The following is a 26893-nucleotide window of genomic DNA, read 5'->3' as shown; positions in this document are numbered from 1 at the left end:
ACTTTTTGAAAATTGTAAAACGAGTGAAAATTTGATAAAGGCGCGGATCCCTTTTTTATCAAATAAAAATAGATTTGTATTAGGTCGGTTCTGGGTAAAATATACTTTTAAATCTAAGACGCATTTCGATTTGTTAGTGAAGTACACAAAACAACACTGCTGGATGCACGCGGCCAATCTTGGATCACACATTTTAAAAAATAACTTCCTCGGACCAATCGCACAACTTCCACCACAATCGACTTCAAAATAATAACCTAAACTACAACTAAATATAACTTATAGATTATGTTTCATATTATAGTTTATAATGTTTATATATTCGTATTGAGACGTGTAAATTTTTGTATTACTTTTTCTCATACTTAATTTTAAATAGATAATAGATTACTCTAAATAAATATAGTTGAATAATTGATAGTATTATCATTAAATACAGTAATATTGCAGTGATAAACATATACCATTTACTAAAAGGAAATATTACGAATATATTTTATATTATATTATTATTATTATTATTATGAATATACGCGAACACTCGACAAGTATCTACATAATATGTTTATGATCCTATATGTAAATATAAAATATTTAAACCATACCCGTGGAATAATTCCGTCGCTGTTAATTTGGGATTAACTGTATCTTGTATTGAATAATTATGATTTTAATAGTATCTATAATAGATCACCACCAACTTGCGTCAGAACGCTATGAACCATATTATTATAAATACGTCATAAAAGCAAATCCGTAGTAATATCGGCAGTATAGTGGTGATGGTGGAAAAGATATATGGGCAAGTCGTTTGCCGAACTGGGTAAAAAAATATGTTAAAAATTAACTGACCGCGAAAAAACCAATATACCAACGCTATCGCCGGAATCTATAAGACCAAAAAAATCTATACTTAAAATGACTCGTCTATATATTATACTAGTGGTTGGTGTGCATCATTGTAGTGGTCTCATTTTTATCTGTCCAGTGTATATACATTTATTATAGCTAGAGCGCGGATTTGTATGCACTTAAAAGTATCGAAATATGCCATATAATATGCAATAAAAATCATAAAAATATATAAAAAAAATAAGCAAGAATTTTTTATTTATTTAAAATTTACAATAAGACTTATAATAATTAATTACTTAAATACTTAATAAAAAAAAATTTAGGGAATTTTCTGAACTTAATTTATTTTTAAAATTGTATTTATTATTAAAATGAATAATCATATGCATTTCAAGTTTTTCTTCTGTGAAGCTGTGTTGTTTATCACTTTATCGGTTAACATATTTTTAAAGACTGAGAATGAACGTTCGACGTTAACCGAAGTTATTGGGGCATTATTAAAGTAACTTAGTATTGTCGCCATTGTCGGGTCTTGATCTTCGAGCTGAACGTTTTCGCCTAATAACACTGAATTAATTATTACGTTGTAATCGATTATTTATCTTATGACGAAATATATATATAAATTATTATTTAATGACTATGAAATTTGGTTTTAATTTTTCTACTTGACAAAATATTATTTTATACATTTTTTTAAATTTTCACTTCAATATGCAATAAATTTTTAATTTTGCCAAAGTATGCGAAAATATGCAATAACCTTTAAATATGCAAAATAAAATTTCACCATTAGCTTCAAATTGTGATGATTCGTGGAGATAACTGACAAAAATCCAAAATTATTAAAAGGAAAAAAATATGCGATTGCATAGAAATCCGTGCTCTAATTATAGCTATAGACTACAATCACACTCGACGTCCGTTTTTAGTCACACGTTTTTGACGTTGAGCTGTTCATCGAACAAGTATATTATATAATATACATAGAGATACTGTGCATTGGAATTACAGCAACAATCACAGAAACTATGCAGATTTTAAACGAAATTCTCGATTTTTCGTTACCATATCACCGCTTTACTACCTTTACTATTTAATAATAACAATTATCAAAAAGAGGCAAATTAGCAGAACGACTTAAACAGCAATCACGAATATATCGTATTAAATGTATTGTTACAATATTTTTTCACGTTTTTATTGTGTAACTTTTAAAGGAACTAGGGAACCTCGTTTGCGAGTATTGGAGTACCCTTGTGTTACGCGCTGATGCCTATAATTACCTGATTGGATATTTCTAGTCGTACAAGTGACAAGTCTTCTTCTAAGGAGATAGTCTGTTTCTGTAACACTGGTAGTTTGTGCCGATAATTTCTTGGCTTTTTTTTTTTGTGTATGTAAAATAATGTAAAAATAATGCAAAGTCGAAAACTGTGTTTGAATGTCTATATAATATATATATATTATCTATATATTATCATATATAGTTATATCATCATAATATATATGTATATTATGCAGTCACCGCCGGTGTAATTAAACCTGCAGGCTGTGCAATCGCAACCGTCTTGACGTTATTTACATTTTCGAATGAAAAATATAATGGTATGTAAAAAAAAAAAAACCAAAATCCCGTATACGCGCGCGCGGTTCTCATGACGTTCAGACTACGACGACGACGACGTAATGCAATTGTGCGTATGACAACGCCACGCTGCACAAGTGGGGCGCACGTTTTTATCCGAGGGTTTGCTCAGTCGACGACACTCGGTCCATTACGGGTATCCGGGGACGGATTTGTCAGATAATTAGCGCGTTGAGGTATGCGCGGGCGCGAGCGCGTGTGTGCCGCAGTGTGCGTGTGCGTATATATATTATATACACGCGGACGATAAATTATCACTGCGCGCAGCACCACAGGCGTTTCCGTCGGAAATTAGTAAAAACACTTTAAACGGTACACACACACACACACACCACGAACGAGTAAATATATTAATGTTGCCGCTGTCGCGGGGTCAATCAATACGGCGATAGAGGCGTGAGACGAAATGTGCAGTGTGCGTATAATATAATGTATTATGTGCTGCACCGCGTCCGAACACCCCAAACATAACGTAGATGCGCGTAAACGCGTCAGACGCAAAAATAATAATAGTATAGTAGTTGTGTAACACTTCGTAGGTCGTAAAGCGTATCCGTCTATACGAGTGCAGTCGCTAACATATATATATATATATATATTGTGAATGTTTGCGGAGTGTTGTGTACGGTTAATTCGTTTTTCGGGTTCACTGTATGATATACAAACATCTGTTCGATTCGCCGTACAGAATATATGGTCCATACCTGGTCGGGTAGGGGGAAGGGGGTGCGTAGTGACGGAGTGACTGTAAAAAGAGTGTCTCCCATCGTTGGGTTCACGCGAACCGTGTCGCGATTCATGTGCTCGCACACGTCGGCACCGCGCGGATTTCACCCATTTACGAGATTGCGTCCAATAATCGTTTCGACAAAATAGTACTATGTATTACTATCGGTACAGCTCTTATTCGGTGTTAAATAAAACTATTATGACTGCGACACAGTTAAGCGTCAGCCAGTGAATACGTACCCATATATATATATATATAGTATTGCGCACCATCACCACCCGACTCGCCGAACTACTACTCCACACTAAAACGGACCGGGTCAAAGTATATTTCCCTTAGAGTTTCGTTGACGTCTTGCCCTTCAATATAAACTTCTAAGAAATCGCTGATGACAATAAACTATTAAATACACACGCGTGCTCTCTCACACTATTTATGTTTGTGTGTGTGTTAGATTCAGCCGACGCCCGGATTTAATCAAACTGTCAACCCCCCGGAAGACGAACTTTATAAATTATTAATTTGTCACCAACCTTTTGGCTCGAGCAAATTGGAGCATTCGTTTTCCGTGTCGGGGGAATTGCAAAAAAAAAAAAAAAAATAATAATGTTAAAGTTATATGAAATTAATTTTGCTTTCAAGTGTCAATATAAACAACCGATATCGTGACGCCATCGTTCAAAACGCGCGGGCTTCACACTGTGACATCTCCGGGGAGAAAAACTTTTACCAATTTAATTTGCCGACAATTTTTCGCGAATAAAAAAATGCGATAAATCACACCGCCACGGGACGCGACAGTTTATTTATTTATATAATACATCGCACTCGTATAATATAATATGTAATGCGGTAAACCATACGTGGCAATAGTTTTACGAACAACTCCGCCGACGTTGTGTCACATTTATGTCATGCATGCGCCGGCGTGTAGGTACATTATATTATAGGTGTCTGCGTTTACGCCGCACGACCGTTCACGGTGTTCACACCTATACGTGGTTTTCACGCGGCAGACGAAATTTTTTTTACGACCAACGATATTGTAATGTTTTCCGTCACCGACGAAGTTCCGCGACAACGCCGCGACCAACAGCACTATATACTCTGTACGCGCAATAAATTACACGGCCGTTGACACTTCTTGCATCTGGTCCGCCGCCAGAATAAGCGCGGTCATGTGTCAAATGTATCACCGTCGTCGCCGTTACGACTCTATACATTAGTGTTATTATATGACGTAGCACACTGTGTAAATATATAATATGATAATAATAATGTACATGATATCGTGTGGTAGGCGATTAGGCGAAACGACCATCATCACAGCAAAGCGCACTATATATTATACCGTTTTTACTATATGTTAAAGTGTTATAACGTTTGTAATATGTATGTAAAATATTATACCAGTTTATGACTTGAGTTAGGTGTTTTAATAACGTGTGTGTGTGTATGTATATATATATATGATTTTTTTCTTCAACGTCGCTGGCATTTTTATCTCTATTCCGACGAGTGCCAGAGCACCGCGTGCTACGATCATCGGTCATATCATAATACAACGTGTATACATATATATATATATATTATATTGTGTACAGCAGGAGACCATATTCTGTGTTATAATATTACGCACCACTAATGCTGTGACCTATAGTTGTCGCAGCATGGCGGAAACGCGATAAAACCTAATGCGTGCGAAGAACTAGGTTTTTCGGTTTTATATTTATTTTTCACACACATACTACATATTATATACTATATATATAAATTATATGAAATATACACATTATACGCACGACCCGAATCTCGAGTCGACGACGAAGACGGCGACCCTTTTTAATGATTTATTAACTCGACCGTTCGCACAAATCGTCTCGGCTATATATTATATATTATACTCGTCCTATATTATGTTATGTATGGACAATGTTTGTTTCTTTATGTCAACTCGTGTGTCGATGTTTATTTTCATTTTCATTTTTCATTCTCTTCCTAACGCAACCGGGACGACACTGCTGCGCGCGGTCCAACCGGGTGATTGATGTGCATGCGTGCACATATATAAATATATTAAATAAGTACGCATGTGTGGGTTTGTGTGCGCGTAACTCGTGTCTATTATTCACAAGAAAAATAAAGTGTACAAAACGCCACCTGCAAAAAAAAAAATAAAAATAATGAATAAATAAAATGGATCGGCGAATCATTTTTTTGAGTCGTTTCGAGATTCCGGAATAAAATAAAACCAAACACAGACGAAAAGCTTACGACAATCGTTTGAGCGTTAAGACGAAAACTCAACGAAATCATAAATCGCCGTTTAACGCTATACCTACCTATAATGCATATCGATGATTATATTATACGTCTAAGCGTACAATGACGGGCGGGGAGGACGGATACAAGGCACGACTTTTGAGTTATTCGACATGATACCATCGCACATAGATAATGTTTTTGAGGATCTTCTTGACATGACAAAATCCTGGAGATAAATACTCAAGTGGCATAAGAGTGGTGCACAAAATACTTAGCACTCGATCGGCGTGTTAGTCCGTACCAACGTATTATATAATATACGAGAGACGCTTATAATTCACTAGGATTTTGGCGGCCGCCTGTTGTCGTATCTCGCGTACGTGTCGAGACGACGTGTGACCGAAACGGGGGGAGAGAAGAGTTTAAAAATAATAAAAATAAATAAATAAAACGCTAAAGGACGAAAAGCGGCGGTCGTTAAAAACCATTATGTATAATATAAGCGCGCGGGAACGACACTACACATTCGATACACGGCCGACCTGCACGGACGACGGCCGCCCGAGTGTTTTTTAATCCGGTGCGTGTGCGACGAATAAAAAACTGTATAGAAAATATAATGTGTATTATATTTGGGTACGACAACGACCGGTTAGGTTAGGATCTAATCCGCGCCGCTTTGTCGCATACGTACAGCGCATAACTGACGGGGCCGACTTGGGGTGGTTGGCAATCGGAATCGTTTATATATTTTATAAGTTTATTATAGTATGTGCGCAGATAAAAAGTGAGGGCGAATGAGAGTGGGGTTAGGGAGGAGAGAGGGGAGGGGGAGCCTGAGAGACCTGAGTGCCAGAGACACAGAAGAAACGAGCACTCGCCGCCGCCGACATACGGCACGCGGTTTCAAGTGTCCGTGACGCGAGAGCACGTCATAATAACGTACGGGCGGGCAGTGTCCCCGGATTTGAGCGGCTCGCGCGCCCGTCACCTCGGCGATTGGCCACGCGCGGGTCGACTCGCGCGCGCAATCACATTAATTGAACGGTTCCGGGGAGAGCGCGCGCGACCGACACGTGACCCGCGGCGTCCCGATAAACCCTTCCGCCGTCGTCGTCGTCGTCAGCGGCGGAGCGTCATTGCGACAATAATAATTATACCGTTGCGTAAATACGGATGCGTAAAATATAATATTTCCCGTGTGCGTGCCGCGTAAATCGCGTTGTTTCCCGTCGTCCGTGCACCACTGTGCGTGTATTCTATACACCCGACTGTAGGTACCACGGTATATCGTATGTAACACAGTCGTCGCGATACTCGAACCTCGATAACTCGAAAAGCTTTGCAACTCGAATTTTTTTTTATCTCCTTCGACTTCCAGTTATCGCGACTCGACTGTATATTTTATTCCGGCCGGGGGCGACAACGTTCGTCGTAAAAACCCAAGTCCCGTTCACGGACGTTTTATTGCACCCGACCACCTATACCCACACACGCACACCCGTGCACCTATATAGGTATATATTATGTGTTGTGCGTCCGGACCGTGGGACGAGATTCGGAGTCTATTTTTACTCTCTCCCCGACAACGCTTTCGTAATAATATTATTATTATTATTATTATTATTATACGTATACGCCTATACCTATTACATATATATTGTACGATTCCCCGTGCTTGCAGCTTATATATATATATATATATATGTATTATACGATATCGACGTGCACACGGTTGCCGTTAATAAACCGCGTTAATGACGTAATTTATCAACGGCGACGAACGCGTTGTATATATAATATATAATATTATATAGCGTTTGTATATATGTGTGTGTAGCGGCGGCAGCGGCGCGCGCGAACGAAACGATCTCGTGGAATTGATGATGTCATCATGAAGCTGTTAATACGGCGGCTGCGAGCTGACAGTAAGACGGAACGGCCCGGGAGTCGTGCAATTTGTTTCGCCCCCCCGCCGCCGCCGCCGCCGCCGCTGAAACCCCGGGCGGGTACCTGTGCCGTCGCCGACTGTGTACAGTTTTTCCTTGTCGCGCGCCCAACGTGATGTCATATATTTTATTTTATTTCGGCGCTACTGCAGTGCTGCAGGCGAATACGCGCGACACGTATTATTATCGCAGTGTATAATATAGATACGCGGTGCTTGTCGCACACACACACATCCATACACATATAATAATATACGTGCGCTGTGTACTTGCAAGTTACATAGAGTGCGTATATAATGTGTACGTGGGTGCCTCGAGCTTTTCAAAGACACACCATCGGGTGTCTTTGAACGGGTAGGAGGAGGTTGATTTTGAGTAGATGTATACATTTTTTTTCCAAACGCACATCGGTTTAATCCTCTCGTGAAGTTCACTTAATTCTTACTATATTAGTATTATACTATTGTATTTGCTGATTTATCACCCATTACACTATATATTTTTTAATATTGTCATTAGCATAAATGCCCCGCTGTATTAAGCGTCGAAAGTGATCCATTATTCACTAAGAACTATGATGATAACTGTTTTAGTCACAATCCTGCAGGAAGAAAAATTATATATTTTAGTTGTTTTTTTTTTTTTTTGTCATAGCACGGTTTTGTTTTTTGTTTTTCCTGTAAGGAAAACTCCTAAATACGACCCTCGTTGACCCGGAGATGTTGATCTTACAGGTGTAAAATGGACCGTCAAAATTTTAGTTCCATAAACATAATATATCTGTTTTTTCTTTGTATATATTAATATAACCATGATTACATTTCTTGACTAAAATATTGCAGCTTTAATCAGATTTCTAATTGATCGGATTATATACATATTGTAGTGAAGTACTGTAAAAAATTCGTCTCAACAGTAACGTATGCGTATATGATGGGTGTTTATTTGCTAATAATAAATAATAATGCTAATAATATATTAATATATAAATCAATTGAATAATGTTTTGATTGAATTAATCTAGTTTTTATGAATATTTTAAATATTTTTACACGAGTGATGAAATATGGAATCTGATATCCCAAATACCCAATATCCTTTAACACGATAAAGCGCGCCACTACAACGCGAAATCAACATATGGAATTGGTTATTGTTTTATTTTTTCTCCGTCTATTAGAAGATCTTTCTTTTCTCAAATAGCCAAATATCTCACAAAACCGTTTCTTTCTGCATTCTCTTCCTATTATGCCTATTGTACACATGGGTCAGGCATTGCATAATATAATATAACTATATATATTACTGTATAATATTAGATATTCAACAGCTAACCCAGTAACCTCTACGCCCACTCTTCACCGATGTAAATAATTATATTATTATACTATATATTTTTCCTTTTCTCATTCCGAGCCACAATTTGCGTCTTAAACACAATTGAGAAGTTTATTCGAATTCCGCAAAATACGTGAACTACTGTTGCAGATACTGATTGAGTGACACTTTAAACTAAAAAATATACTTATATTTCCACTTTATAGTGGCCATCATATTTTATTCACTAGAAAACTGTTGAAATATGTGATTATATTAAATTTAGATTTTGGACTATCAGCTTAATTTTCTATGATGCGTACATTATACTCCCTAATATAAACTACGGAAAAATTGTCAGAAACCAACAAAAATATTTACTGCTAAAGTTTCCGATAATAAAAGTTACTGTAAATCCAACTCTATTATAATATTATTTCATTGGTTTTATTATTTGTTCTGACAGACATAAACGATCGTTTTTAATTACCATTGCTATACTGACCAGATAAATATTTTATATAACTCGTTTTATAATTTACGCCCAAACGAAGTTATACTATACATATATACTATATAAACGTAAATATAGGTATTGTGTTCCTATTGTTTAAAACATACACCCAATCGTTATATTGTATTGTTATAAAAAATCAATAGACTATATACATAACGCGTATGACAATGCGAACGCGGAATGATAGTAATTAAGCTGAAATTTGACGTCTGCGATTCCGACGCATGATTTAACAGTTATTTGGGTAATTTATGGTGTTATATACTCCGCCGACCGTAAAATAATAATAAGTGGCAATTTAATGATGTTTAAACAACTATCAAGACGATAAAACCGACACTAGTGGCGTCGTATCAGTTTTTAATAGAGAGATAGTGATGGGGGCAAAAGTTTTGACCAGCCCATATAATATAATTTAATAAAGATCGTTTTCCTCGTAAACCACTTACATTTTTATTACAATACAATTCTCATGTTACATGACCATATGTATACATGAAATATGTATCATCATATTAGCAAAATAGCCTAATTTTATTGGGTAAAAAACGTGGAAAACTAAAAAATATAGTACTTACCTAGCTACCTCAGTGGTGTCATAATAGATTTTTTTTTTTTAAAGGTCGAAAAAATTAAATTATAATACTGAACACAGCTACTAAAGTTTAATTGAAAAGAGAAAAACTGAAAAATATTAAATACTTATTTAGTATATCCTATACATGTATAATATTCACGTTTTTCGTTCGACTAGAGAATAAAAAAAAAACAATAACAGCTCGTACTTAAAAATACATAATACATAACAAGTATATATTACTATACACAACAAACACATAGACACGGTCACGCGTCCATCTATTTTAACCAAAACAAGATATCTTTAATATTATCTACGAGGTATAATACTACCATCAGTTATGTATAAATAAATTTAGGATTATGCAGAAAAAATGTAAATAACTATACAGCTATATATTATAATAAATACAAATAAAAACTAAAATTCGCATTCCAAAATAATAACATTAATAACGATTTGATATATTCCATTGTTTAATCGAGTATAGATAGTACCTTTAAAAAATATGTCGTCAAGTATATAATGTAAAAAATAGTACAAATATCAAATATACATTATACATATTGTATAACATTTGTGTAGTAAAAATAATGAAAGATAATTGGAGATATCCCGCAGGGCCCTTAATACTTCAATGACCGCTCTACGACAAATTTATCGAAGTGAAACACTGCAGCTAATGCAATCCGACGGGATTGACGATTGAGAGTATATATACGCGCCCTCTCCGAAACTCGATATACTAACGTTATTGGGTCTGACACGCCGCGCGTGCAGTGTGTCGTCAGAGAAAGAGAAAGAAATCATTTCCGGTGTACACTTTATGAAACATAAATGTACAGTGTACAGCGTGGACCTTTCGCAGCGTTTCGCACGATAGCCTATAACACAGAAAAACGGGATCAAATGTTGGTGGTCTAGCACCCTTTATACGGTATATTGGTATATAATTTACTTACCTATCGTTCGTTCGTTTCGTACAGGTGTCTTCGATTCTATTTCATTAATTTTATTTCATAAAGTCCATATATTTATATATCTCATCGATTTTCCGTTTCTGATTATATTATTGATTTTTATTTTTTACCCTTCAAAACCTATCAAAACTTTTCTACTAGAAAAAGTAATAAACTTGTCTAAGCTTTAGTAAGTAACATAATAAAAAATTATTTAATGCAAGCAGGTTGTTCTATCAATGATTTGTATTTGATTTCTGCCGATTTTGACGGCAAATGTATAAAAGAAAATGCAATTATATATATTTTATATTCTGTGACGTGAATCTCGGGATCAGATGACATAATATTATTAGAAATTTTCTTGGAATTTTAAAAATACGCATTTTTTAGAACTGTGATCCAAAAATTATTGATCTAAATCGTTTTTTCGACTATTATTGCTATTATAACATTATTAGGACCTATTCATACTAATGCGGAAGTTATCTAAACGATAAGGAATTTCTATTCAGTGGTCACTGATCAGTATTTAAGTAGTTAAAATTAATTACATTTTAAATTTAAACTCCTTGTTTTTAATTCGTTATATAGGTTTTATGATTAACGATATATGAATTTCAAGCGTGTTTAATATACCATATTATTATAAATATTTATTATTTATATATACATGATAATTCGCCAAGTATGCTCGCCCTAATTTCTTCATTAAAATTCCAGTATTTAGATATTTTAAATACACTTAAAGCTTAAAAACCATATTTTAAAATCCATGAGATTTTTGTACTATTTAAGAGTATCATGTAATGATACAAGCTCCTGTTTTTCAAACGAGAACCTTCTTTTTTTTATATAGGTACATTATTTTATACATAATTTTTATAAATCTTTTTATGTACCTAATTCAAAAATTTAAAGTTTTTCTGTTATAAAAATAAAAGTCATTAAAAGTGGTTTTATAAAAATATAAAATTAATGGTTTATCGATTTTAGAATTTACTATATTTGAACCATTTTTATAAATTATAATTATTGACAGATAATAAAATGATTTACTAAAAATGTTTAATAATCGTAGACACAGCGTTTTTCGAACCCATTATTATAGATCTGTTACTAATCAAAGTGTTAAATAACTCTAAAACTATTCGTTTTAATTTTTATTTCAATTTATCAACATTTTTCAGATAAAAAATATCAACTAAACGCCCGGTGATCTTTATTGATTCATAGATGATAACAGATAAATTACTTACACATTTACATAATATACAATATATTTAAATAATATTGATTTATATATTATTAGTATATGGTATGGAATAGAATTTTCATAAATTTGTTTTTTATATACATATTATATAAATACATGTCATTAAATGTCATAATAAAACAGATTTAAAGAACGCAATATACACACTTTTTAAGGGGTTTGATGTAGGCAATTTTTTATGATATTAATAAAAAAAAAATTTAAATCATAAAAATATTTAAATACTAATTCAAAGTAGGTTAATTCATGTCTATACTATTATTGTTAATTATGTAAACACAAAATAATATATAGGAAACCATTTCGTGCAAAAAACAACCACAACAGAAACTAAATTTATATACACATTAAAGTAGACAATGTTTACAGTGTCTTAACTAAACTAATTTTTTATATATATATATATCAGTTACACGAAAAAAAGATGTTTTATAGATACAAAAAAAATTGTTATCTTCTATATCGTGTTTAAATCTAATTTCTCAGGTACGACTGTGGAAGTGTGAACCTCCTGAGTGGTTCTTCTTCGCATAAAACAATTTTCTATATTTTGCTTTATAATCTCTTAGTTATATAAATACTAGCAATAATACTAAATTAGAAGTTGGAATCACTTCTAAGTTATACTTTGAAATAACATTTAATAAATTGTTTAATGATTTAAAATTTTAATTTCACTAATAACGTTATTAAAATTGCCTATGAAAAACCCCTTTAAAAGAACAAAATTTATAATATACGATAAAAAAGACAAATTAATTGTCATGTCTTAGAGTTTGTATTGTTCGATATAAATCATACAAAAAATTCATTATTCTTTGAACCGTTTTATTTTAATATATTTCAAACTTAAATAACTTTTATATTGTTTGTATTTAAAAAAAAAGCTACTTTACTACAAAATTTTGTTCTCTACAAATAGGTACTCGTATTATGAGTGTGTGTGATTTTTAATATATTTCGAAAACATGATATTTAAAAAGCAATAATTATAATGATTATTGTCTAATATCATTTGTTAGTATCTACTGTATGTATACTCGATGATCAATATGATCTATAAGCTCGTTATGGTACGCCGTACTTTACTAGAGTCGCACACTCGCGGCCATACAACGACGCCGACTACAGAAATAAAGCCGTGAGTTCAGCGCGTTATACAATATTATTATACCTCTAGCTAATGGTTATTAAATAATATGTTTCGTACGCTCATTGCTTAAAACACGTGTGTGTACACGACGTAATAATAACGAATGGCAAATACGCGCGATTATAATATTTCACATGTGATTTGTAGGGATGACGGGAAATATAAAACGAAACAACAACAACAGACAATACGGATTCTTGGAGTTTATAATACACTCGGTTTGGGAAGTACTGCGAGCCGCGTAAGGCGAGGTCCCAGCGGTATTGACTGGAACCCAAACCCAGGGGAACCGGAGTCAATACTCTCTCTCCCTCTCTGTCGCTCTGTCTCTCTCTCCTTCTCGTCCTCTCTCACACTCACTCACCATCCCCTCTCTCGACACTCTCTTCTCGAACCCTCCCCTGCAGCCGTCCCTCTCCGATCGCTATACACCACCGGCACGCCGTCGACCCGCGCCGATCCTCCCCTTAAATTGTCTACCCGCCACCGGAGCGGCATAAATATATATATACGTATACACACGCTATTGCCGTCGACTGCTGCTATTCCGTGGCGCGCACACGCACGCACACTGCACACGGCACACGCACATACGTGTACACGCGCGCGCGCTGGCTACAAGTAAACTTTTATCTCGGTCCGTCCGTTTCGCCATATTCTCCCTTTCCCGCGAGCTTCTCCGCCGCCGTTCACCCGTCGCCAAGACCGGACCACCGCCACCGCCGCCGTACAGAACGTTCGTTTGTATGTATGTATATATGCGTATGTATGTATATATACATACGCATATATACAGGATTGTTTTTGCAACGTGTCCGTCCTCCGGCCTGGACTCTCGTACCGCGAGAAATAAAGAAATACCCGGCCGGATATTTGTATCGGACACTATTTGTTTATCGTCGTCCGTGGGCCTTCCGCGCAATTAAATCCATCCGGAATCGTTTCGTTGTCGTCGCCCCCCCCCCCCCCGCAAATTTCGAACAGCGACGTCCGCAACTGCGCGGTGTACATTATACGCACGTCTTTACCGCAATACCGATGATGATAGGTAAAGCATTACCGATAGATTCCGACGAATAATAAATTGTTCGTTCGAAAACCACCCGCGGAATCCAATTATTGTTATCCAATAAAGTTATAAATATAATAGTATAATATTATAGTTGAAGCTTCGTGAAATATTCGACACTTCGTGTAAATATTTTAACAGTGGCTCTAACGTCAACCTGGTTATTAACTTTTGACTATCTGGTACTTATCGATAGTAATAATTAATACCGTGTCACAACCGATTTATATACATAGTAACACAACTAACAACTTCGGTATATACTATATAGTATATAATGATCTATTTATTCGCGTCCACCATATTATTGATAGGTTTTTGTATTTTGTTTTTATTTATAAACTAATTATTAACAGTTAACGCACATTTATTTCAACACGTTAACTCTATACGGTTCTAAGTTTGGACGTTTCCCGAGCGAAAGTTTCCAAATGTAATACAGAACTTAGTTATGTTTTGTTTGCTCGTGAATCCCACTGATATTTTCACTTTATAGACGAATCCAACCAGGAAACAACATAACAGAGGTCAATTTAAATAATATACACGTTTAATAATATTTTCTTTGATACTCGCACCCCTAAAGCGTGCAGTTTATGAACCCTTTATATAAACAGCGCGCGACCTATATACTGCAGTAAATAAGTAATCCCGATTTTAAACTCGTGTAAATTGACTTATATAGTGGTGTAATGTTTGTTTTTAACGACGCATAGCGGGTTGTCCTCAACAGTTTTTTTACACCAAAAAGGTTTGTATCTACTGCCCTGCTGCGGCTACAATCGGTCTTTGTTTACCTACAACCATTAAATCAAACGAATCGCAATCCGTAATTAGCACTTTGGCGTGTGCGTCTGCTGTGTGTATGATTATTTGATATGCGTCGATCCGGGACCGAAATAAAACGAAAAACAAACGCCGGTTATTCAATTTTTACGACGGATCGTAAACGAAATAATTATATCCAAACTTTTACACACGATATAAAGATAGCAAGATAAACTGCAAGTATCGGAATAATCGAGTATAAGCAGTACAACTTTATCGTCGTCGTTTCACTGCAGTACGTACATATGCTAAGCCTTAACAGCTAAGGCACTTATAAAGTCCAAGTGTACCTGCATATATATATATATATGTATAATACGAAAAGTTTTAAGTGAACGCAACTATAGAACGTGCTGTACAAACTATCTCGTCTATAGCGTTAAAATTTGCGGAGGAGAAGATAATTATCGAGAAGAACTGTTTTGACCGACCGATATATAGCGGGTACCCGGGCCGCGCGATTAAGTCGGATGGACTGTCGAACATATATAGCCTTGCAATCCGTATATATCGGTATATATTCAGTGGTACACGATGCGATGCGGGGCAAACATCACACACGCTCACAGCGGGAAAAGGAGGGCGCGGAAAATCCAGTGTTCGGTCGGCGTGCGGGTGGTGGTCGGGACAGGAGGGTGGCGAGTCGGAAAAGCCATTGCCACTAGCGAATCCCCCCTCTCACCATCACCGCCCCGATTTTTCCTCTCGACAATGTATATATATATATATGATCGTTGAACGTATATTATGCACGTATATATATATATATATATATATATATATATACAAGCACTGCAGTATATATACGCACTGTCAAATCCTCCGACCCCACCGGACGGCGTCGCGGGTACCCTTCTTCGCCACGATCCACCCCCGTCGGTCCGCGAACCGCTCCGCGCCAACGCATTTTCACCCCGCGCCACGAAAATGGAAGGCGACTCGCGATAGTCCCCTAAAACGCCGCCGCGTTGCCACGGAAACGACGCCGCCGACGATTGCGACTGTGACTGCGACTGCGGCGGGGGCGACGGCGACGACGACGACGACGGCGGCGGCGGCGGTGTGCCCTTCGGTATCGCTGTATAGCACTACAGTATATGTAACAACTATAACATGTGTATCTAAGCGTATTTTCCGTTTTAGCCGACATTATGGTGCACGATACGGAACAGATAATAATATTGTTATTTTACTCTCAAATAATATACCACCGCGTGTTTATCGCATAAAACAGAGATAACACAGCCGTGCTGGTAAACGACGTTTATGGCGGAAAAATATATAACGCGAAATTATTTTCGTACAAAACACTACTACTTTGGTTTTTATTTGATTTCCCATTATTTTCATGATAATATTATGCCGAAAAGCTTACACGGGCGCCGCGCCGCCAAAGAGGCGACAAACACAACGGCACAACGCAGCTTTCGTCGTGAACAGATAAATAAAATATTTGACGTTTATATCGAACGACAGGTATATTATTTATGTTGTTGTGATGTATATATAATACAGCTGTCCGCGCACTGTTGACGATTAATATTCCTATTAACGTCATTCAAATGGATTAAATGGATTTAAATGGTATATTAAAATGGTTTTAAATGGTAATCAACGACGCGTTACGCTGCGCATATCGTCGCAATTCACACGTCGACATTCGTCATCAATCGTCAGATTGTGGTTGCGATCGAAAATACAAATACTATGCATACGCTACATTTATACGATAACAGCCGTCAGTCAATCACCGCAACAGCGTAAGTCAAAAACTGGCCGTTTCGGACAAGTATAATTTACCAATAAGCCTCAAAACGGATACGTAATGTGTACAAAATATTAAATACATATATTAATGCATAACGTTTCAGCTGTTTCGAGGTGCGATATACTGATAATTATTACAATTTTTGTAGCTAGTAAAAAAAAACGTTCAAAGTTCAAATTAAACGATTTTTCAATCGGTCCCGTTGGATGGGCGTTTTAACGTGTGACCAGTTAACTGCTGTTACAAAAGTATTGGCCTATGGCTATGAGTCCAAATACGATCAATATGTTATGTATGTGCGTCTTATGTTTTATAATTAAATTTATCGATTTATCGGTAAAAATGTTACTTCGTCAAAAACCTATATACATTTACGTTAGATTAACAGAGATATTTAATGGTTGCAACACCCGGAAAACACACAAGCACACGTCAGCGTCGGTATATGTGTATATATATATATACATCGTGGCGTATTTGGTTTAATATGACGACGGAGCGTAACGGTTCGACGGGAATCTTTCCCCGACACCAACATCGTCCGCGCTGTCACCGCCGAAACTTTGACATGCCCCCGCTTTCTCTAATGATTATATTATAATATAATATATTATATATGAGGTATACGCAATACACTTCATCCGCCGAGAACTCACGCGTAAATATTAGACTCACGCACTCGCTCCACACAAATGTAGAGAACGCATATTTACGTATATTATTATATAATATTATATACATGCACACAGAACAGGTATTTATGTATATATATATGCATATGGATTCAGACAAGCGGTGTGGTCGTGAAGTTTTCAACACCACGCCGGATGAGAGTATATACTGCTACCACTGCACCGCCACCATTCTCACTATATATATATATCACACTCGCATTCCGAGTGTTGTTCGTGCTGCAGCACAAGTTTGTTGCGCGAAAACTTGGTCGAACCGTGGAGACGGCGAACGAAATTAAACGTTAGACTTACCCCGCTGTGATATTCATATTATATTACAGTATGTGTGTAGTACGTAGAAGATGTGTAGAAGGGTGTGTGGTAGCAGTATATAATGAAGGTTTCAGCGGGCCACCGCCGAACTCGGAGTTTATGTGTTGGCATACGTGTGGTGTGTGTATATATTATAGGATTTCGGCAAAATGAAATATTGCAATATTACTACTATACAACGTACGAACGCCGTGTAATTTACGGAAAACATTCCGGCTCCGTCGTTTTTTCTAATTGCATCAAAACCATACATTATGTATTATATTACCATACGTGTTACCATAGCGCACACGGTCTTATACCTATACACGCGTAGATACGATGTACATATTTCAACAGTATGATATTATGCACAGAGAGCACAGTAAGTTCCCATATATACGGTTAACCGCAGTAACTCTGCTGCTATTGTCGTCGTCGTAACTTGTTTGTCGGATTACGGAACTTAAGAATATTATAAACGACGCTGAAAAACAAATTTCGCAATTAGTTTATCGTCATTGTATTATATAGAAAGAAAAAACAAATTCACACGGACACGGTATATATATATATACGTGATGTCGACACGCGTGTTATACAACGACGCGCACTGCGTCGTATAATAAATGTTTTGAATTTCGAATCTCGGGAGCGAATTGAAATGCGCGGGTTTTTTCCGCGTAAAACGGCGATTCCGGACCGCGGAAAAAACGTTTTGAAATGTCGTATATATACATATGCGCGGCGGTACGTTTTCCGTTGTCTGCCGGCGGCACCTGGTGTGCGCGGGCGGCGAGCGGACGGTTTTTCGATCCGGATTACACACTGAGCCGCACAATAACGGCGATGTGCAGTCGTCACGTATCATATAGTGATCATTACAGGTCGTCGAGAAACGGTCACACATTTATTATACCGCCGCGAACGATCTATTTAATTACGGCGAAAAAACCTTTAGCGAGATTGTGCGGCCCCGTGCTGCAGACGTCCGCACGCGGGAGATTTTTATTGCGGTGTCGTTGTTGTACACTCGCGTATATATATATATAAAGGGGTAAGAACTCGGTTTTATAGGTATAACGCGTACGAGTGAGATGGGTAGAGAGGGAGAAAGAGTGAGCGAGTGAGTGAGTGAGAGAGATACGTAAGAAACGGTCAACGGGGAAAGACGGCGTGCGGAGAATGAACGAACGTCCGCGGTAACAGCAGTATACCTTCCTATATATATGTGTGTGTGTGTATGTGTGTGTGTGTGTGTGTGTGTGTGTATACGGTATGGAAGAGAGAGACCTTAAGGATCGAAGATAAACTGTTGCGGGGTAACGAGAACGACTGTCGCTGAACTATCCCCGGGGAGGAATCGCCGACGGTGTGTAGTCATCGACTTCTCGGGCTAATGCAGAAACATTAGGTATACGCGGTAGCCCTCTCCGTCCCGCTGCGCCACGAGGATATACGCAATTCCGTCCATGTGTATGTGTGTGTGTGTGTGTGTTTGTGTGATTTTCACGTGTAGATAAATGCAATTATTTCACTCTTTTCCCCGCGCGGACGTCAGTACCCTTTCCTACCGTATCCGCTTTTTCTTTAGTTTTGCCGCCACTGCTGTGCGCGCAGTATAGGCATATTATATATTATATTATATAACATATCGTCGTAAAGCATATATTATTACAGAGATATAAATTACCGTGCCTGCGTGCCGCCTGCTATACCAGTAAGCTATACTTTTGTGTCGGACGTATATATGATAATCGTAGACTGTATGGATTTTTCACACTCCGCAAAAAGCACGAGTAGCGGCTGGTGTCGACGTTATTTTTATTTATCTAGTGTTGTGCAATATAATTCCATTGGCAAGAGGACGTCGTCTCGCGAAAATAGGAGTTCACCCAAAGGTCGAAGGTACATGATATCGTTATGCGGACGAGCAACAATTTGCAGTAGCCAGTGGTAGTGTAAGGGGGAAAGATCGTATTCCGTATACAGAGCTCGCACGTCTCGCGGGACCAATATAATATTGTCGACCCGGCGGAATCCTTTTAATCGATTCGGCCGCACGTTTCACACGTCGTCGAAACATTGTTATAGCACCTATACTCTTGCCTATTCTTCATACCGACTAAACATACTGAAATACAATCATGACATGATTAATGATAATCATATTTTAAAAGCACTGACTTCAGAATATATACAGAGAGCTACAGTAAAATCGAACAATTTTTTCAACAAATAAGGGGAACTTTTAACCCTATATGGCTTATTTTTAACTTTGATTTCATAGGACTTAAGCCTCTGTAATCCGTACGACTAACTATACGTTGTATACATTTTTTATACGATTCGTTTTTAGCGTTTAAAAGTCATTATTAACTGAAATGCATAATTCTATTTTCCCTGCAGGTATACCAGCGTGTTGTTTTTTTTAAACATTAACCTACCCCGACTATCCTCCTTAATATTATTACTCGACCGTTTCAACGGTACGTTTGGAATCAATGGATTCGTCTGTATACATATAGTATTATAATATTGTACTAACATAATGCGAACTGTTTGGCCTGTACTTCAAAGTTCAAATACGCAACGACAACGATGATGACGTGCAGTGTTTAAACCGACCGGATTATTGCTTCCGTACGGTCGTATAAACTATAAACATATAGCCAAATACTGTTATTATTATTATTATTATTATTATTATCATCGTCGTCATCTTCATTATTATTAAAGATCAATATCAGTTGGAAATCGATTTATCCGGCACACGGCAGCGTGCACGCGCTCTGTGTGTACTGATCTCGGGACTGATTGTCGGCTATAAAATACATCACGACACATGCGCCACCGGTCGAAACGTTAATCCCTCGTCAGTCCCACCATACATATTATATACATATGATATAACTTTGATATATATATTTTCAAACTATACTATCGTATAATACTGATTGTGCACTACCGTCTCTGGTTTGTTTGCTCAAAAGCTATAATATACATCATTAGATTGGTTATCGTCACGACTATACCGCATACTATTTAGGTTAGATTACAGCGGCATTATAAAAAAGCTGCATCCGGCTTTCGGAAACATATACCTATATTATGTATATATAAATATGTATTAAGCATTAATAATACATTATTATGTAGGTATATAAATTGAAAAAAAATTCTATACTCCATATTTACCCATCTTTTAGTGGTATATTATAGAACACTTGTGACAGGGAAGTATTAAATAATAGTATTTCGTAGTCTTATGATTTGATGATTGCGATGTCGTACACGCGTTCGTATATTATTTTTTTGAATCCTGTCGTTGCAAATACAATCGTCGCGGCGTTCGTCACGTGACGTTTTTTTTCTTTATATAATTCTAGTATACTATATACCTAGAATACCGGCCAAGTTTTTATAACCATTTAGTAAACTTAAATTCCACGTGCGTCATATAATATAATTATATAGTTTATAGATAGCTATAAAGTCTTAAAAAAACGAAACAACACACCACGATATCGCGGTGGCGGCGTGATGCATAGGACAGACCGGGAAAATTCCTCGGGGAATCACCCCGGAGACGGTCCGTCGTTTACTTGAGTCTTTTCCGACGCCGCTGCTGACGGGTTCGGAGGGTCGTGCCAAAGATTATATTATATATTTTATCGGGCTAACCTATCCCGGTGTGCGTGATAGCCGACCATATAATAAAACAGTAGACGGGTCGGTGCCGCGATGACGGTGCTACTAAGTGCAAGAGGGGTGGGGGGAGGACGATTGGCAGTGTGCATCAATCATTATGCGCAAACTATATAAAATTATAATACTATAACCTATGTATAATATATATATATATATATATATATATATATTATATTATTATTGTAACTTTATTACGTAGTATACGTTCATTACCCCGACAGCAAATTGAATAATGCAATTTTCCATCCGGGGCCGTCCCCGCGGGCTCTTGTCCGTAATTCTTTCCGATTCGGTCCATCGATCTGGCGTTTCGTTTTTATTATATGATAATAATATGTACGTACACCGATCTTCGTGCGTGGACTGTGGAAATCGGTGAGCAAATTAATCCTCCTTATAATAGAATAATTGTGAACGATTCAAAAAAACAGTTAATAATCGGGTTATTCTGTATGTGCAGTCGGTGTTTATTAAACGCCAAAATGTTATTACATGTAGGTAACGAAACGCACTCGGCATAGTAATATCACAATGCGATGCACAATATTATTACCTCGGTATGGATGATACTATAAATAAACTATATATTTTGCGACGGAATTCTCTACGGATAAGTGTATACTTAACGTTGTTACACTGTTATACTTAACCATTGCGAACTCGACTGTAAATATAATATGTACCGTAAATAAATAGGAGAAACGTTAATTATTATTAATACAGTGACCTTAAGACGAACGCCCTTGATTTCAACACGAAATATGTAATGAAAAATATTGTTTTTAAGGTCTTACTATTTACCACGGACCGCAATAACGTACAATAATTTTATATTTTGTTAGGGTATTGGATATAGGTATACCTATCCCACCCGTAATAATAATATTACTGACATTTGTTATTGTTTATTAGTTATAACTATAACGCAACTAATTCGAAATGACACGTTTTGTTTTATAGATTTTTCTTGAAGTTTTTCTTGAAATGCAATCAAAATTGTTTGAAAAACGCTGGAAATCCCAGAGACATGCGAAGGTTTCAAGTAAGTAGTTACCTTTATTTTTATATTATATTTAGAGTACACTATATTATGTTAAACAATATATTAAAGGTAAATGTATGCATGTATATAAACCGAACAAGGTCTTTCGTTTCCCCAGTTAAAAAAACACCGAGGGGGTATTTTTGTATTTTTTCATTCAAGTCATTAACGTAAAAGGGTTTTCCAGTATTATAATATGTATATATGCGCACAAACATAAAATGATATACACCGTCTGTGGTGGGTTTGTCGTGCGTGTCCTATACGCTTCGTTCAAACACGAAATGTAATTTTAATAACATTATGTACTCCGATTATTGCGGGTTAACATCGTAAACAAGAAAAATTAAACGATCTTCGTTGACGTTTTCAGTACGCCATAAATATATATGCATGTACCTATATATATCAGTTATTATTTTTCAAACGGAGGAACGTATTAATTACTATAGGTTCTAATACGTATAACAACGTACAATCATTATTCACAAAATAATAATGAAAAGGTGTGTAGTATATAATACCCGTAAAGGGAGAGAATTGTCATCACAGGTAAAAGGCATTTGTTTAATTAATGCATGTGAAAAGTTCGTGTTTTTTATTTTTTTTTTTTGTTTCCTAACACGCTCGTCTCTGTCGATTTTTTTTCGTATAAATATTTTATTGCATTTCACGCTTTAAATAATAATAAAAAAGTTTCTTTCATCTGACGATTTCAAGAATACAAAATGCCATTACGGTTCATAATTGATGCAGTCTCGTCCGAAACGGTAAACAGGAAAGTAAAAAATAAAAAAAAACAAATGAGAGGTTTATAAGAGAGAGAGAGAGAGAGAGAGGAGAGAGAGAGAGTGAGAGAAAACCTTTTTCGTATTAATTATTTTTTTAAAGCTTTCGGTGTAAAAATTGCTCAAAACAGCCGGAATTCATGTCAAGACTATCTACGGCAGTTTGCGGAGCATACGACGCGCGCGACTAATAAAAGTTTTAACAACATTAACTCCCATAACTAAGCAAAAACAAATATATATAACGGTTTTACATTAAGAATACGGCAGAAAAAAAATCAGCATATTATTATTATTTGAAGTAAAATAAAATGATAAAAGCAAAAAAAAAGACCTTGAAAATTAAAAAAAAAAAAAAAAACATTCGTTCAATATATTGGCCTTTCGATAAATAATTATCAAATTATCGTCGTCCGGTAGGTATTTTATTAGGCGCATTTATCACGTTTAACGACAATGGTAACCATGTTATTATCATCCCGATGTCGGCATAATATGATAACATTCCAATTGAAAAAACGGAAAAAATACCAAAAAAAAAAAAAAAACCGACGTTATTATATAACACGTCGCCATTTATACCGATGACATAACACAGGGATCGCTCTTTTTACGATACACATATTTTTTTTTCTCGCTGCACGTAATAAGTACATGCATAGGCTATATAATACCATTAATCATTATGTATATCTGGTAATATAATAATAACACATACACGATTTAACGAGGTTAAATAAATCGATGTTTGCTAGTCCGTGGCGCGCGCGTGCGTAGATAATTTGCGACGTGTAAAAATACATTTAGGCGAAAATGTAAAAAACGAAGTAACAACAATAATGGAAAACTTTCGAAGGTCCCCGCTCACCGTCCCCCGCTCTATCAAATCTAAACTTTTGTGAAGTACGCTAGAATATTCTATCGGCATGTGCAGTTGTCGCAAGAATAGAATATATAATAATAATAATAATAATAATATGGTGTACCTATGTGTTTGCGTCGTATAAACCCTGCAGTGGCGGGCGGCGCTGCAGCAGTGTTTAATATTAACCTATATAATAATATTATATTTAAGTTGCGTATACTCGCGTGAGTTGTCACTACTTCATTGTTGACAAATTTGTACGTCACAACTTAAGATTCGTGTAGTTAACATAATATTATTGTACTATTATACAGCTAGCTGTTTTAGGCGATAAAATACGGAAAATCGTAAACATAATGACGTTAATCCGAACGCACAAAACATAAAAACGGTCTTCAGCAGTTAATGGAATAATAATATATAAATAATATGGTCGTTGATTGCAACAGTGATAATATTATATAACTCGGCGCTACGACAATAATAATTTAAGTATATATCACGTTTAAAATCAATATCGCAATGAAATTTCGATGAATAAAAAAACCGTGATCATCTTTTAAAACTATATTTAACTACAGCAAAAACCAAAGAAAACATTCATTATTGTAGGTTTGGCGTTCAAATTCACGCGTTTAATTTGTCAATACCCGAGGACAGTGGCGCAACCATAGGGAGGGGGGGATCAGTGGGCCATGCGCCCCACGTCGGCTGTATCAACTTAATATAAAAACGAACTGTTATTGTTAATTGTTGATTATGTTTTTTTTTAGTATTTTGGAATTGCCGGGCAAACTCTGCCCTCCTTCCATTTTAAAACCATGGCTACGCCACTGTCTATAGGTAATATTAGGTTTATAAATAGAAACACGTAAAAATGTTTTTATCAAGAAATATATTTCTATAAAAAATGACTACTCGTGTCGTATGGTATTTACACGCCATGTTTGACAGCTCATTTTTCGACATCGGAAGACGAAAGTATTTTTTAGTTTGATTAAATTGACCGTATAAATCTCGTGGTAGGTTATTTTTAAAAGTTTGCTTCATTCAACAACCATTGAACATCTCACCCACGCCGTTCGATTATATATAAGCACTTACAATTTTTAATAATGAGCTTTTAATAATTTAACACACGTTTTGTCGTTAAAAATAATTTGTCCATAAAATTCACCTATATTACTCATTAAAATTAATATATATATATATATATATATATATAATAGAACCCAACAAACACGAACAAGTTTTTCAAGCACCGGACATAATATATTAATTAAAAATACTATTATAAAAAAATACTGATGTGTATATAGAAATGATACATATATTATAGTAAGTTATGTAGACAACTCGATCGAATGTATATGTTGATATGTACCTATCCCTCTTCCGCCGATGGAAATTTTTGTTTATCCCACTCGTAAAGCATATATTATAATATATATAATAATGACAAAATACGATAATAACATAGGTAGGTAGGTACACGACACGTCTTGTGTGTTGTATATATATACTCGTATATAAAGGCGTCCGGCTGATGTACTTCGGTTACATATAATATTAAAGTGGCACGGGCGATCCGCGGCGGCAAAAGTCGAAACGCTCAGAGAATTAACCCGGCTTGCGTGCAGGGTACATAATAATATGTATGTATATATTATATATGTACAACACCCCTGCTTCGCCCCACCAATCCACCGCCTCGATACCCACCCCGGAATCGAAGCGGCGGCGGCGAGGGGCACTTGGCGCTATGTTCTTTAGCGATTCAAAACCATCCCCTCACCTCCGTCGTACCGCCGCGCGTGTTCCCATGGGAACGGCAACCCTGTGGGACATCGGGCGTAGGTGCGGCGGTCGTGGCTGGCGGTGGCGATGGGGGATGCGGTGGCGGGAGTCGCGGGGAAGACGACGACGCCGACTACTACAACGTCGACGACGACGACGTCAAGGACGCGCTCCCGAGCTCGCACACGATCGCCGCCGTCGTCGTCGTCGTCGTCGTCGTCGTATACCACCACACGGGCGGCGGCGTATTCCCCGGAGGCGGAATTCAAAACCCTCGAGAGGTGGAGTCGATTTTACCCTATCGTGGCCGCAAAATGGGTGGCGGTGCGCTCGTTTGTGTGTGTGTGTGTGTGTGTGTGTGTGTGTGTGTGTGTGTGTGCGTGTGTGTACAACTACCCCCTGCAGCCTGCGCCCACAGTTATATATAATATGTTATATTTATATATATGTGTGTACGTATATTATATGCCTAAAGTGCACCGCGTCGCCCGCTCGTGTTTGTGAAATGCGCTGCAAAGGCCAGCGGCGCTAACACTATACATACAGATATTATATATATATATATATGTATACACGCGAGTATAAGTAAGTACGCATGTATAATGTATATATATATATATATATTTGGTGAGTGAGCTACCCCGCCGCGCGGAAAATTCTTATTATTTCGACGAAACGCGCGCAAAAACTTTCGTCGGCCAATCTAATTTACACCACGCGCGTCCCGTATATATATACTCGTACACACACATGCACACACATACACATACACTCACACTCACTCATACAC

At 36.7% G+C, this 26893-nt stretch overlaps 1 protein-coding gene across 1 annotated transcript in view; it reads left to right on the top strand.

Annotated features, from left to right (window-relative positions):
• The window catches only part of LOC113556486 (transcription factor collier-like), an 81397-nt gene that overhangs the window by 42615 nt on the left and 11889 nt on the right, over positions 1-26893 (top strand). The window contains exon 7 of the mRNA XM_026961451.2: positions 22572-22653. Coding sequence (XP_026817252.1) covers positions 22572-22653 — 82 coding nt within the window. The remainder of the gene's footprint in view (positions 1-22571; positions 22654-26893) is intronic.

Source organism: Rhopalosiphum maidis, chromosome 3 (genome assembly GCF_003676215.2).
Source record: "Rhopalosiphum maidis isolate BTI-1 chromosome 3, ASM367621v3, whole genome shotgun sequence".
Taxonomy (NCBI): domain Eukaryota; kingdom Metazoa; phylum Arthropoda; class Insecta; order Hemiptera; family Aphididae; genus Rhopalosiphum; species Rhopalosiphum maidis.
The sequence above is the reverse complement of the archived record's forward strand: the minus strand, read 5'-3'. Positions and strand labels throughout refer to the sequence as shown.